Raw genomic sequence first — 15967 nt, 5'->3', positions numbered from 1 at the left:
CTACAGCACCCTCATCCCTGTCTCCCCCTCTTAACCTTCTTCTCCTTCACGTTTCCGGGACAGGTCAACCTCCCTCCAACCGCCACGGGCAACTGCCAGTGTGAAAGAAGTCCAGAGCTCCGGAGACCAGGACACATACTGCGCTGTGAGGTGCACTCTGAACTCTGGTTTCATTTATCCTTTTAACAACTGTTTAGTGAGCATCTATTATGTGCCAGGTGCTGCTCTGGGTGCTGGGGTTTCTGCAAAGAAAACAAGGAAATTTCCTGCCCTCAGGGAGCTTTCATTTGAGCGAGGAAACAGATACCAAACCAATTAACCTAGAACTAGGCAAATTCTGGTCATTGATAACATTCCGGCAAAAGAAGAAAATCAAATCAGGATGAGTGACAGCGTGGAGGAGACGTTGCTCTTGGAGCCACTGTATTGGGAAGATGCTTTAGAAGAGATGCCAGTGCAGCAGAGAACCTGCTAAAGGGAGGGAGGCAGGGCTGGGCAGACATTTAGGGAAAGAGCCTTCCAGGTGGGGGAGCAGGTGCAAAGGCCCAGGGGTGACATGTACCAGGAATTATCCCACCTTTACTAGCTGAGTTAGATCCTGCCCACTGGGACTCAGTCCCAAATCACGCTCTTAGAATCACTCCTGTGTTCCTGGGCTACGATTGTGCACTCCACATTCCCAGGACTCCGTGTTAGCCCACTTGTCAAGGTCCACTCATAAGATGCGCTGATGCGGGAGAGAAGGTAGGAAGAAGGAAGATACTCTTCTGCACCAGGTTGAACCTCTGGCACCATGAGTGGTGGTGGCTCCCACTCTGCCTCAGAGACAGAGGCTCTGGTGTCCCCATTGGCGATGACATCGGCCACATTTGTGCCAGCAGCCCTGCTCTGCAGCCACAGGTGTCTCCCTGTGGTATCAATAAGGAGTGAGGGCTCTGGGGTCCGAGCATGAGTGAGGACTCTGAGGGACCCATCCTGTTGCCCTGCTTAGCACCTGGGCAGCCACGCCCTACATCACGCCGCTCCGTCTGAAATGTTGTTCTTGTTACTCCTGGGTTCCAAGTGCAACAGCTCAGGGACCGTGATGTCATCTCCCTGCATCTCTCTGAGTCTTAGTCGTCCCATCTGCATAATAAGGAGTAGAAGCCTTACAGGACCTCCCAGTGGTGCGGTGGTAAAGAATCTACCTGCCAACGCAGGAGACGCAGGTTTGATCCCTGGGTCAGGAAGACACCCTGGAGGAGGGAATGGCAACGCAGTCCAGTATTCTTGCCTGGGAATTTCCACAGACAGAGGAGGCTGTTGGGCTATCTAGTCCATGGGATCACAAAGAGTCAGACACCACTGAGCACATGCACGGAAACACTGTAGGCTTTTTTTTTTTTTAGTAAGGGTTAAGACAATGGATTCAGTAAACACATCTCTGTTAATTTCCTGTGGCTGCTGTAACAAGTTACCACAAGCCGTGGCTTACAACAATGCCAAAGCATCATCTTACAGTTCTGAAGGTCAGAATCTGAAAGCAGCTTCCGTGGACCACAAGCAATGTGTCATCAGGGCTGAGTTCCTTCTGAGGCTCTAGGGGAACGTCCGTGCTTTGTCTCTTCCAGTTTCTATAGTCTGCCTGCTCTCCTTGTCTCATGGCCTCTTCCTCCATCTTCAAGGCCAGCAGCCTTGGGCCCAAACCTTCTCATGCAGCTGTCTGGTTTTCTCTCTTCTGTCTTCCTTTTCCCCTTAGAACAATCCTTGTGATTCCACTGAGTCCTGGTGGATAACCCCAGGTACTCTCTCCATCTCAGAGTCAGTCAAGGAGCCATCTTCACTCCACCTGCCTTCCTCATTCCCTTGTCATGTAGCCTAACCTGATCACAGGTTCTGGGAAGTAATACATGAACACCTTTCGGAGGCAGAGGACCATTCCTTTGCTTCCCACACTAGCACACATTTTATTCCGTGCCATCGAACAGTTCCTTGGGTGGGGAGCAGGACACTCCAGCAGTCACACTTGTGACCGCCCTGTAGTGTGAGCCCATGGGTGGTAGCAGACCCTGAGGGCCTGTTTTCCAGGAGCCCAGGGCCCAGTACGAGCTCCTGCCCCAACGTGCCAGAGCCTGACCACTGAGCCCGCAGCTGGACCAGCCTAGAGGAAGCATCTTGTCCATCCTGATTACACAGGGGGAGAAACCATAGCTCAGGGATGCAGCACAGCAGGCCCAGGGTGCCTGATACCAGCCAGGGTGTAACTCTGGATCCTGGGGTCTCTCTCAGTGCCTGCTGTTTATAACAGCTTAACGGGACTGATGCCCATGAGCTGATTAGCCAAGATGCTCAGAGGATGCATGCACTGTTCCCAGAGTCATGGGGCCGATCATCCCCAGTTGCATCTCACCCGCACACCCCCAGGCAAAGCTGACGCGTCCCTGGGGCCCAGGAATGAAAAGTCTCCATTCCACTGCTTCCGATGTGGAGCTCTGTGGCTCATAAAATATTAAAAAGGGCATCGTTGCTTTTCATTAAACACCCAGTGTAGGAAGAATGAGTTCTGGAATACTTAGGGGGCTGTTTTGGGAGGTGCTCTGTACCCGCCAAGCACATTCATGAATTCTGGCAGGTTCTTCATCTTTGAGTGTTGAGAGGGGGTCCTCTGCTGGACCACCGCTGCCCATGTACCCGCCCCTGCCCAAGAAATGGGGCACTTCTAGACCCCTGAGCTGGGGGGGAAAGATGCCAGGTGAAAGGGGACTGGCAAGAGTCTCCCTCTAGGAATCAAGAGCCCTGGCTTCTGAGCCCCTGCTCCAGGAGCAGTCAGGTGTGGGCGGATGGCCCGTCCCAACCCCTTGGGTTGGGCTGCTGGGCTGTGGGATGGAGAGGCTGAGCTGCCTTCTCCTCGCCTGGAGGACTCACTATTGTTAGTCACCGTTCTCCCTGGTAGCTCAGCTGGTAAAGAATCCACCCGCAATGCGGGAGACCTGGGTTCCATCCCTGGATTGAGAAGATCCCCTGGAGAAGGGAAAGGCTACCCACTCCAGTATTCTGGCCTGGAGAATTCCATGGATAGTCCATGGGGTCGCAAAGAGTCGGACACGACTGAGCGACTTTCACTTCACTTCACTTCTCTTTACCATTGTTAACGACTTTCACAAGTGAATGGTCTTCTGCACCTTGGACCACATTTTCAGGGCCTTGATATGTTTTCTTATCTTTTTAAATAAGTGAAATGGGCTGAATACAGAGGAGGGGATAGCGGAGGGGATAGCGGAGGAAGCACAGCCCTGAAGGAGACGCAGGCGGTCCCTGTCCTGTGTGTGTGGGGTGGGGGGGGGCAGGAGGGAGACTCATTTAACAGCAGGTGACCCTACAGTGTCATCAGTCCCAGGGTGAGATGACTGTGGGTGTAAGGGACAGGGTGGGGCTGCGATGGTCAGTGTTGTGTGTCACCTTGGCTGAGCCACAGAAAGCAGGTGTTTGGTCAAACACCAGTCTAGATGTCATGGTGTAACATTCACATCAGTTAGACCTGGAGGAAGCAGATGATTCTCTGGAATCCGGGTGTGTGTGTCCATGTGTGCCAAACTGCTTCAGTCATGTCTAATTCTTTGCAACCTTGTGGACTGTAGCCCACCAGGCTCCTCTGTCCTAGGGATTCTCAAGGCAAGAATAGGGGAGTGGGTTGCCACGCCCTCCTCCAGGTATCTTCCCGACCCTGGGATTGAATGCTCGTCTCTTTTATCTTCTGCACTGGCAGGCGGGTTCTTTACCACTAGTGCCACCTGGGAAGCTGGGTGGCCCCACCCAATCAGTTGAAGGCCTTAAGAGCCAATGACTGAGGCCCCGATGAGGAAGGAGCTTTGCCTGCAGCAGCCTCCAGAGTCGAGCTGCAACATCAGTTCTTCCCTCGTCTCCAGCCCACTCAGCAGATGGATTTGCCGGGCCCCACAAACACGTGCACTGACTGCTTAAACTGAATTTCTCTCTCTGCCTCTACACACACACACACACACACATATACACACTCACACGCACATGCACATACGCATACACCATACTGGTTCTGTTCCTCTGGAGAGCCCTGACCAGCCTGGGGCCCCCAGGAAGACGTCACTCCGTCTCCCTCCTCCACTGAGGGTGCCCTTCTAGAGCCACTTGGCCTTCCTCATTGTAGTGGCAGGAGGACGTACCCACAGAGCCCCAGTTACAGGGCTGGACCTGACCAAGGGCGACAGACGCTGTGCTCTGCAAGCCCTCACCCCGGATGTCACTCCAGACTTTGGACGCTGCTCACAGCAGCTGGAACATGGCTGGGGAACTGAGGCAGCCTTGTTCCTGGGACATGGGGCCCCTCTGGGGCTGACGTTTGCTGGAGGAGGTGTCAGAGCCTTGCTGAGTCTTCTCTGTTCTGCACAGCACCCAGGACTCTTCTGCCCAAGCCCCGAACCTGGTTTCTGCACTGCAGGCTGGGCTGGTCCCACGTCTGTAGTCTCTCTACCTCCCCATTCCCTACACAGGCACTCAAACCAATCAAGGCCCGCTCGCTGGTCCACCTGGTGTCAGCTTCATAGAGGACCCTGACTGACGGGCAGTGGTCCAGACACTGAATTCCAAGCCCCTGTGGAGATGCAGAGAGCCTCCCAGCATGAGTAGGAATAAGCTGGGCAAGAAGAAAGGATAAGTATCTTCAACAAGATGGGCTTCTCCCAGGCCTCTCAACAGCTCTTAGAGACAGAAGTTCCTCCCAGGGCCTAGGACCTCTCTGTGTGACCTCAAAGTCTCAGTCTGGATGCTTGTGGCCTCTATGGGCAGTTATTTCTTTCCCTTCCTGGACAAGGACCTACTTGATAAACGGTGAGTGTTTGTTGATTGACTGATTTTAGCCACATGATTATGGTGACTGCAGCTGATGTTGCTACAGACTTTTTGCAGGCTGCAAAGTGTTCTCCAATCCATGATCTTATTTCATCATCCTTCCGGTTCCTGGAGATAGGCATTTGTGCTATTCCCATTTCACAGATGAGAAAACTGAGCCTCACCCAAAATGATGGGCAACTGCCTGAGCTCATAGGGCTACCATGTGGGGAAGCAGAGCCTGGAACCTGTCCCCACCTGAGTCTACACACCATGGCTTCCACAGAGCCCAGGAGTCTCAAAGAGCTGCGGTGATATTACTGGTATAAAGAAGGAAAGAAAAGCATGTTTTAACTTAGCGGCTGACACCAAAATGTCTCTCAAGGAAAGAACTGTCTTGGCTGAGAAAAATATTTTGATAAGTGCCTGGAGGAAAAGGGGTTTGCTGAACGTTTGCATGGCAGGTGCTTTCAGCTCCAGAAAGAAGAAAGGCTGCTCCACATGCTAGAAGGAGAGGAAATTGGAGCTTGGGGGTCCTCTGAGCAGGCAGAGGGGATGAGCGGAGGTGAGAGGGGAGACCAGAGGCTGGTGGGAGGCAGGAAGTCAGGCACCTTAGGCATCGAGCCCCTCCGGAAACCCTCCAGTGATCAGGGGCGTGACTGCTGCAATGCTGTTTGGGGAAACCCAAAGTGGGTGCTGAAGTTCAAGTTGGGGCTGTTACGCTCAGAGGGTAACAAGGTTACAAGCGTAACAAGACAGCAAGCAAGCGTCCTGGTGCCCAAGATGGCTCAACTTCCAGAGCACTCTGGACTTCAGAGACATTTGAAGGGGGCTTTGAAAGTCCCCATGCAGTACAATGGGGGCACAGGCAATTCCTCCCAGTGCTGAGGGGCATGGGGACCCCCAGGAGACCCAGGGGCTACCCACAGATGGCACCAACCACAGGCGTGATGTTGAAAACATCCTCTGCTTGCTGGAACCTTCCATGAACCTCCAAAAGTAAAGTGAGTATAAAATAGCAACGGTTGGTGAGGCTGTGGAGAAAAGGGAACCCTTATAAACTGTTGATGGGAATGTAATTCGGTGTAATCACTGAGGAAAAGAATGTGGAGGTTTCTCAAAAAACTAAAAGTAGAACTACCAAGTGGCCCAACAATCCCACCCCTGGGTATATATCCAAAAAAAAAAAGAAAACATGACTTTGTAAAGGTACATGCACTCCAGTGCTCCCAGCAGACTTATTTACAATAGCCAAAGTGTGGAAACGACCCATATGTCCATCAACAGATGAATGGATGAAGATGTGGTACATATGCACACTGGAATACTACTCAGCCATAAAAAAGAAGGAAATGTTGCCATTTGCAGGAACATGGATGGACTTGGAGGACTTCATGCTTAGTGAGATAAGGCAGAGAGAGAAAGACAAATACTGTCTAACTCCGTGTGTGCATGTGTGCATGCTCAGTCACTTAGTCACGTCTGACTCTTTGAGACCCCATAGACTGTAACCTGCCAGGCTCCTCTGTCCTTGGGATTTTCCAGGCAAGAATATTGGATTGGGTGGCCATTTCCTCCTCCAGGGGATCTTCCCGACCCATGGATCGAACCTGCATCTCAGTCAGGGGTACACAGAGCTCTCCTCCCCTGATGGGCCCTCCCAGAGGTGGTGGGATGGAGGTACAAGCTATTAGGTGTATGGCTCTAGGGATGTACTGTGCAACACAGGGAACAGAGCCACTATTTTGTAGTAACTTCTAATGGAGTGTAACTTTTTAAAAATGCACAAAAATGTAAAAACTAATCTGTGCAAAAAAACAGAAAAACAAAGGTAAAGTGGTGTTGTGTCTGACTCCAGTCTCTCGCTGTTTGGAATGAAAATGTGCCTTGTGCTCTGGGAAACCGGGGCTTTTACGAGGTGTTTTCTGAGCTGTTCTGCTGCCCACTGTGGACCCTTGGATGTTCTGAAGGGAGGTGCCAGGCTCCCTGGGCTGCAAGTCCTTTGCTCTGTAGCCCATCCCGCCAGCAGGCTCTCCAGCCAGGGGACGGGGAGCCCTGGAGGACCGATCTTCCAGGGGCGAGGTGGGGAGAGGTTCGAGGTCACTCATCATGGCCACATCATGAAGATGAAGCAGAGTGACAACAGGGAAGGGTCTTCCAAGAGCAGGTGACTGTGCTGCACGGGGCAGAGGTAAGACGTCTCCTTCCCCTGCCACATCCCTCTGCCAGGTCTGGGAGGTGACACCATCCTTCAGTTGACAAGTGTGAGCCCAGGGCACTCACCTGCCCCTCCGGAGACCTCTCCAGTGTCTCCAGATGGACATAGCGTGGCCAGGACCTGCCAGGCAAGAGCAGGGTCTGGGAGGGGCTGACTACCCAGGGTTTCCTTGGGCACCTTGGTACCTTGGATGGCCATTTCTGGACTTGGCATGGGTTTTGGTGGATGCATTTGTGGGGCTGGAGGCTGCAGGAGGACCAGCTCACATCATGCATCCTCCCTTATCAAGAGCCCACACAGCACAGAGCACAGCTCTCTCACAAATCTCCACCCAGGTCTGCCTTCTCCCCTTCCTGCCTTTGTTGTTGTTTAGTTACTGAGTCGTGTCTGACTCTTTGTGACCCCATGAACTGCAGCATACCAGGCTTCCCTGTCCTTCACTATCTTCCAGAGCTTGCTCAAACTCATGTCCATCGAGTCAGTGATGCCATCTAACCATCTCATCCTCTGTCACCCTCTTCTCCTCCTGCCCTCAATCTTTCCCAGCATCAGGGTCTTTTCCAATGAGTTGACTCTTCACATCAGGTGGCCAAAGTATTGGAGCTTTAGCTTCAGCATCAGTCCTTTCAATGACTATTTAGGACTGATTTGCTTTGGAATTGACTGGCTTGAACTCCTTGCAGTTCAAGGGACTCTCAAGAGTCTCCACCAGCACCACAATTTGAAAGCATCAATTCTTCAGTGCTCAGCATTCTTTATGGCTTCCTGCCCTACTTATCTCTATTATGTCCACACTTTTGTGATCACATGGGCTTATTTTATGTTCTATTTTTTCCCCACAAAGCATTATGTACTAAGCATGCTTTCATAATGCTACAATCATAATTGTTTGTTACGTAAGTGAATCAAGTTGGCTGGAGGACAGGACTTTTAGTTTTCAATTCAGATGAGTGATGACTGATTTAACTATTCTCTGATGCAATAGATGTATGTATGGAGTTCAACTCTGGGTCAAATATAGAAAATCGCAATATGGCAGTGGACATTTCTCAAGGCTTTAAACCTAGCAACTAATGGATCAATCGTTTGCTAATACATTTGCCTCTGTGTATATGTCGTGTTCATAAATTCATGTAAACATCCACTCAAGGCATCACCTTGCCCTAGTGTGAATTTAGGGCCGGAGTGGGACTGCAGGCCAGGCTCTCAACGTCTGAGTGCTGATTTCCTCCCCGAAGTCTCTGAGTTTCTGGAGACTTGTGACGTTGGAGACAATGAAAACAAAGCACCTTGCATGGAAAGGACACTTGATAAATTATAGCAAAAATGGTGCATGGGAAACAAACAGCTTTAAAAGCATCATGCTCCCGAAGACCTTTCACTCAGTTATTTGTTATAAATAAAAATAAAAGAAGCCATCAGAATGTCCAACCATTCTGAGAATTCAAGTAAAAAAGGTTTGTCTTCAGAATGAAGGTAAAGTCCTAGTTCAACTGGAACTGATTTTCTTTACTTAATGTGATGTCTGAGTTTCCTGTGCTGCTCTAATAAATCACCACTTTCCCTGTGGCTCAGTGGTAAAGAATCCACCTGCCAATGCAGGAGATGTGAGTTCGATCCCTGGGTCAGGAAGATCCCCTGGAGAATGGAATGGCAACCCACTCCAGTATTCTTGCCTGGGAAATCCCATGGACAGAGGAGCCTGGGGGGCTACAGTCCATGGGGTCGCAAAGAATTGGATACGACTGAGTGACTGAGCACACGCTCACAGGCTTACAACAGTACAAACAGTTCTGAGATCAGAGGCCCAAAAAGGGACTCACTGGGCTAAAATCAAGGTGTCATCAGAGCTCTGCTCCTCCTGGAAGCTCTAGAGGGTGGTCTATTCCCTGGCCTTTTCCAGCTTTAGAGGCGGCCTGCATTTCCTTGTCTCCTGGCCCCTTCCTCCACCTTCAAAGCCGGCAGCACTGTATCTTCAACCACAGCTCCTTCTCCTACCCTGACCCTCTTCTTCCCTCTTTGACTTATAAGGAGCCTTGTGATTCCATTGGATTCATCCAGATGATCCAAAATAATTGTCCCTAGAGGGGTCTGATGGGCTACAGTCCATGGGGTCACAAAGAGTCAGACACAACTGAGCGACTGAGCATGCATGCACAGGACCCTTAAACTGATCACATCTGCAAAGCCCCTCATGCCATGCAAGGTGACATTCACAGGTTCTGAAAATTAGGATGTGGATATACTTGGAGGCCATTTTTCTTTTGACCACACATGACATTAATAATAAGAAAACAGTCATAAGGAAACATGCTTAAGGCACAAACACGGGGATGGTACCACCAATAAACATGATGGAAATGTCACGGAAAAGGACAGAAACAGCTCAGGTATAAGTGACGATTGATTCGTTAGAGAGTTGGGGGTGATTCTCCCCCCAGCATTAAACAAATTCTCCATTCCTAGAGCGAAAGATATCACATCACTTTAACCATAGAATCCCTTTCTTCAAAAGCAAGGTCATGCAGCAATCCACATGGCAAAAGCAGACAATTTCCTTTTTAAGTGCGCAGTCCACAGCTTGCCAAGCCCTCTTCCCCAAAACACCACTGTATTTGATCTTGTCTGTCTCAACCAGAGGCTGGAGGGTTGTGATGTTTCCCTTCTTAGAAATTAGGAAGCCAAGGCCTAGAGGAGGTTGGTGGACAGCAGAGTAGGGTGTTGATTGAACTGGACCTTCTGGCTGCCTCCAGTGGTTCTTCCCACTCCTGCGTAGTGCTCAGACACCTCCAGAAATGAGAACTCCCTGCCTGCGTAAACAGCCTCTTCCATACTTGCATCTCCTCTTAAGACAGCCTGGGACCTGGAACCCTTTGCTGCAATGCTTGCACCTGGACAAATTTCGCCTAGAGCAACAAGGTACAAAGAAACTATGAGGGACTAAAAATAACTGAGAGCATGCGCAGTTGGGGCAAATTATGGACACGCATGCATGCCCCGTCGCTTCAGTCATGCCAGACTCTTTGTGACCCCATGGACAGTGGCCTCTGTCCATGGGATTCTCCAGGCAAGAATACTGGAGTGGGTTTCTATGTCCTCCTCTAGGGCATCTTCCAGACCCAGGTATCAAATCCATGTCTCTCATGTCTCCGGCAGGCAGATTCTTTACTGCTGAGCCGCCAGGGAAGCCCAAATTATAGACAACAAAATACAAAAGGACCAAATGCCACTTCTGAAGAGCTGGAGCAAAAACAGGAAGTCAGAAGCAAACACAGGGTACCAAGCATGGCCCCTGTGCTCAACACCACAAACGGGTGGGCAGAACACATAAGCCACGCCCCTGGCCCCGCCCCTGGCCCCACCCCTGCCCACAGACCAGGCCAGGTATATTTCCCTTGGTGCCCAACAAGGTGCTCAGAGATAAGAGTGCTTTGTTTATGCACGTAGGAGCCAGAGCAAGACTGTCAGAGTTCAAACCGCAGGGCTGCCATTTGCTAGCTCTGTGTCTTTATCTAAGCTCTCCCATGGAAATAATATGATCTACTTTCTACGGTAAGGAGGGATTAACAATCTAATACACCTGAAGTGCTGAGAATGAACTAGTTCTCAATGTGGATGAGCCATTAATTAGGAGTGTGCATGGCCCATACCTAGGTGTCCCTGTTACCTCCTGGGGAGCGGGAAGGCTATCTTTTGTCCCCCTCTCCTTTTCTCCTGGCAGAGCACCCAGCACAATAAATAGCTATGATTGCTGAATGCCTGGAGTGAAATGAGCACTTTTATTAATATTAGTACAGATGCAGATTTCAATATTCTGTTTCAACCCAAGGCCAACATTTTTGTCCTTTTTATAAAGCGCACATGTAATATTTATCTTTTTTTTTTTTTTTTTACCATTGGCCTCTCTCACTCCCTGCTGTGCTTTGAAATAAATCTTTTAAACCTTTTTCACTGTCGGGCATTCGCATGCACTGCCCATTCCAACTGTACTTAATTGGAGCATTTCCCAAGAGTTTCTCCCCAGTGGAGCCAGATGGGTGGATGGACGTCCTTGCATGCCAGGAGATCAAGCTGGAGGAATTGCTACCTTCTAACAGCTGGGAAAGATTGAAGGCAAAAGGAGAAGGGGGTGCGGGGAATGAGAGGGTTGGATAGCATCACCGACTCAATGGATATGAATTTGAGCAAACTTCGGGAGATAGCGGAAAGCAGAGGAGCCTGGCGTGCTGCCGTCCATGGGGTAGCAGAGGATCGGACACGACTTAGCGACTGAACAATAACTATCTATAATCCAGTTGCTTTTCGTAGTCAGATCCCATTGGCTCTTTCTCAACTGCCTTCTTTTTACTCCAGAGCCTCCTCCATCTGACCATCAGCCTGCTTTCCTGAAGCCTGACTTTTGGATAGTTTGCCTCCCCACGGACCCCACTGCCCATCCGTGTCCCTCTGTGTGTGTGAGAGAAGGGAGGACAGTCATCTTCAGGTTTCAATCCTTCTTTTATCACTAGCTGGCTGTGAGATGGGGATGGAGCATTAACCAGGGTCCTCTGTGGGCTTCTAGGGGAGAGGGATCAAGTCCCATCCCCAACACCAAGCTCCACAAATTTTGTGTATGTGGGCACTCTACAGAAGAAAGATCTGTCCTCTCCATCAGTTTTTAAAGGCCTCTAGAAACCAGAAACCATATAAGCACAGCCTTGGAGAAGTCGCTTCACCCCTGTGGGCCTCTGTTTCTTCATCTAAAAAGTGAAGGTAATGATAACGTTCTCTGATCTCATGAAAATGTTGTAAATGCAAAAATAGATCCAAACCAAAAACTGCTGGACAAACATAGCAGAGTACAGTGAAGTCACTCAGTCGTGTCCGACTCTGCAACCCCATGGACTGCAGCCCACCAGGCCCTCCATCCATGGGATTCTCCAGGCAAGAATACTGTAGTGGGTTGCCATTTCCTTCTCCAGGGGATCTTCCCAACCCAGGGATTGAACCAGGTCTCCCACATTGCAGGCAGACGCTTTAACCTCTGAGCCACCAGGGAAGCCCACGGACGAACATAGGGGGTGATTAATATTTCATCACAACATCTGTCAACTCAGAAGACACTTAGGTTATTTGGACTTTAAATTTTAGATTTATTTTGCACAAATTATAGTAAACTAAGGACTACATATAATTCTTAATTTTTTTTTCTTGGATGTGGACATTAGGGAAATTTAGATTAGAGGACATGGCACGGATAATAAGAAAATGGACAGAGAGCTCAGTAATGATGACAGCAGATAATACTGTGGACCAAATATAGATACAGACATAGATATAGATATCTACTTTAATCCCTACAAGAAGCCCATAGGGGAAGTTTATATCATTTCTTTTTACAGATGTCGATTCTGAGAATCGGAACAGTAAAAAGAACAGGTCGAGGTCAGACTGCAGAGCAGGGATGTGAAGGCAGGACTAGTTACTCCCAGCCCTTGTGCTGAACCATGGCGCTCTTGACCATGTCTTGTTTAATAAAACTAAAAGAATGGGGATCCTGTTGTTCACTTTACATTGTCTGTCTCCAGGCAAAATCATTTTGCCTTTTCTGGGCTCTGTAGAAATGCCTCTGATTCTTCAAGCTGTGCTTTGAATCTGGTTCAGCACCTCACCATTCAAAGGGTTAAGAAAAGCTACAGAAGACAACTGGCAAGCCCTATGTGGGCCTCATGCTTCCCTCCTGTAAAATGGGTATATTTCTGCTCCCTCGAAAGGCTGGAAGGAATGTTCCATTGGGTCTTGGTGCAGAGGCCCCATGCTGGGGTGACACGAGGGCTTATTCTGTGTTTGATGGGAAAGCTGATCAGTGAGGAAGAGAATAACAGAGGGAGGGCTGGGATAGAATGAACCACCAAGAAACCTGTGTTTGCAGCATCTCTGGGGTTGGGACCCCCTGAGAGGTGGCCATGGAGAGACACTGCACAGAGGTGAGCAGACCTGGGTCTTATCCTGCTCTGTCTTGGCTTTTTCAGGGTCTCTCTATTGATAACTGAAAAACTGTCACCAGCCATCTGGTTCTACAAGGATTAAGTCAGTAGCCACTGCAGTCACTGACCTTCAATACACCCTGAAAGGAGTTCAGGGCAGAAACCAAGAATAAGGTGATCTGTTCAAAACTGGCAGAACAGGCCTTCAGATAGTTAGATATTTTCAGAAGATTTTATGAGCCCAAAGTCTCACATATTCTCACATCTAGAAAGGCACTAAAATCATTAATGGTGACATCTGCTCCTTGTGACTTAGCAGCAAACCTTTGCTGACATGCATGCTTGACCGCATGCATCCCGCTTCACCAAAATCACATATATACTGACATTCCTCATATCTTTTTGGAGCAGTTTCTCAGAGCCAGCTAAGAGGTTGTCTCCCGGACTGCAGTCCTCATTTTGCCACAAATAAAACAACTCACAACTCTCATGGTGTGCTATTTTCTTCAGTCCACACTGTGATCTGTGTCCCCACTCAGGGCCACCCACAGCAGACAGATGGGAAGACAAAACAGGACAGGGTGTGCTAGAGCATGCACGCCCATATCCCTGACCCCTGTGAGGAGATGGGGGCCGCGTGGACCAGGCAAAGGGAGCCCTACCTTTCTCAGCTCCCTCCTGGTCGTGCTTCTCAAGTAGCAGGTAGTGCGGGCTCTTGGGCAGAAAGGGCAGGCTCACCAGCTGGACCAAGGCAGGGATGACAATCACTCCAAACAGATATGGCCAGGTGCTCTCCTGAAGGGAGAAAAGGGGGTTGGTGAATGATAAGGTCACTGTTTGAGGGGAGCTGGACCCCTGGGCCAGGCAGCTTCTGCTTTCTGCACAGGGTCCCCCTTACCAAGGATAAACCCCAGGAACAAAGACTAGGAAGGGACTGGACACTGGATTTGTTACGGAATCGTTGACTGAGACCGCCCACCTTGGCCATACTGCTCGTATGAGTTGTTTCACAACAGGAGGTCCCACAACTAAATGGGAAAATTCAGGAGGGGCCAAAAGAAGGGAAGAAATGCCAGTCCATGATAAGTCCTGCAACCTCCCAGAAGTCCTCCCTCTGGAATCATCTTGGCTGAGAGATACTTGCACCACCAGGAAGGACCCTGAGTCACATCAGATGTGGGCATGAGCAAGGTGGCTGGACAGAGACAACCCAGAAAGCTGACCTCACCCCCTCAAAGCATGAGACTGTGGTTTAGTTAGGGGGACCAATGACCGAAACCACCGTCCCTGGCCAGGCCTGATAGCAACCATTGCATGAGTTATCTTACACAAAGAGATTGTGGCAAGGAACACAGAGCTAACGAACTGCCACCAACCAGAATAATTCAGGAAAGGTCAAAAGAAGAGGAGACACCAGTCCATATATCCTGTCAACTTCCCAGAATCCTCCTTGCTGGAATCCATCTTGGCTGAGTGATGCCTGCACCTCCAGAAAGGACCCTGAGTCACAGTGATTGGCCAGACACAACCTGGAAATTAATCCCACCACCATAAAACCCAAGACCATGAGCCACGTGGCAGAGCAGTTCTCCTGGGTTCCCTTAACACTGCTGCTCTCCGCCCGGGTGTCCCTTCCCAATAAAGTCTTTTGCTTTCACAGCATGTGTGTCTCCTCAGAGAATTCACTTCTGTGTTAGACAAGAGCCCACTGTGGGGCCCTGGAAAGGCTCCCCCTTCCTGCAATAGGGTGACCCTGAGAAGGATGAGTTTGGGGAAGCCAAGAACTGGCTGACTGAGAGGCCCCGGGGACAGCAAAGCCAGCCTGAGGGGCTCTGGTCTTTCCAGGTTGTTGGCTGAGATCATTCTCATGGCTCCTCAAACCCCCTTCTCTTCACCTGGGGAATGGGGACAGCCGCGGCCACCTCTCAGGCAGTCGTGAGAGTGGGCTCAGATAAAGCTTTGCCTGTGGGCTCTGTGCTTTGCCAGCACCCAGTGGGTGTGCAGAAGAAGCGACTGCTCTGCTGGTGTTACCAGCCAGACACCTCTGAGGCCTGTGACCTCTGACTCATCTTGCCCTCATCACTGAAGATCAGCTGGAGCTTTTTCCCGAGTCCCCACAGAAGAGAGGGTGGTGGGGCCTCCAGACACATGCCACCCCTGAACCTACAGCATATACCATTCAAGAGGCAATTTGAGCCCCTTTGAGGGCTTCCCAGGTGGCGCTAGCGGTAAAGAACCTGCCTGTCAATGCAGGAGATGTGGGTTCAATCCCTGGGTCGGGAAGATCCCCTGGAGGAGGGCATGGCAAGCCACTCCAGTATTCTTGCTTGGAGAATCCCATGGACAGAGGAGCCTGATGGGCTACAGTCCACGGGGGTCACACAGAGTCGGACAGGACTGAAGCGACTTAGCACACAGGAGCAGCCATTCACCTATTATACAGCTTAAAGGCAGCACAGAGCCTTTATTATTATGCTGATTAAGGCAGCATTCTCCCTGATTGTTTTTTTTTAAACCCAGGTTTACAAATGAACTCTAACTGCATCTCTGAAAGAAGAGGTCAGAAGGAGGAGTTTTGAGGGGGACAAAGAGAGGAAAACAAAGTTCTCAACGTGGAATTCTTGAGCGTTTTCTTTCCTAAGAAAGTACAAGGAGACAGTCAAGGAGAAAAGGAGATGTGTCCAGACCTGGAAAGGCTTCGCACCTGGTGAAGCTTCAGCTGGCCTCAGGTCAGTCCTGCCAGGAGGAGTCCATCCTGAGGTGGAGACTGCAGTGCCCTTGTAATGGAGAACAGCCTGTTCTGACTCCATGTTGGATCTGCTTCTTTGACTTTAAGCCCTGCTTTTCGCTGCTTTTGTTATTACATGCATGCTAGGTGGCTTCAATTGTGTCCAACCCTTTGCAACCCCTTGGACTATAACCTGCCAGGCTCCTCTGTCTA

General features: G+C 50.1%; 1 protein-coding gene across 8 annotated transcripts in view; it reads right to left on the bottom strand.

Moving 5' to 3' along the window:
- Positions 1 to 15967, bottom strand: part of SLC2A9 (solute carrier family 2 member 9) — a 233564-nt gene that overhangs the window by 120142 nt on the left and 97455 nt on the right. For all 8 annotated transcript variants that reach the window (XM_086404782.1, XM_086404779.1, XM_086404786.1 and 5 more), the window contains one exon: positions 13689 to 13821. In XM_086404782.1, coding sequence (XP_086260908.1) covers positions 13689 to 13821 — 133 coding nt within the window. The remainder of the gene's footprint in view (positions 1 to 13688; positions 13822 to 15967) is intronic.

This window comes from Bos grunniens, chromosome 6 (assembly GCF_055505025.1).
Source record: "Bos grunniens cultivar Pamir isolate PY7600 chromosome 6, Bosgru_T2T1.0, whole genome shotgun sequence".
In the NCBI taxonomy this organism is placed as follows: Eukaryota; Metazoa; Chordata; class Mammalia; order Artiodactyla; family Bovidae; genus Bos; species Bos grunniens.
Note: the sequence above shows the minus strand (reverse complement) of the source record. Positions and strands in the feature narration are given on the sequence as shown.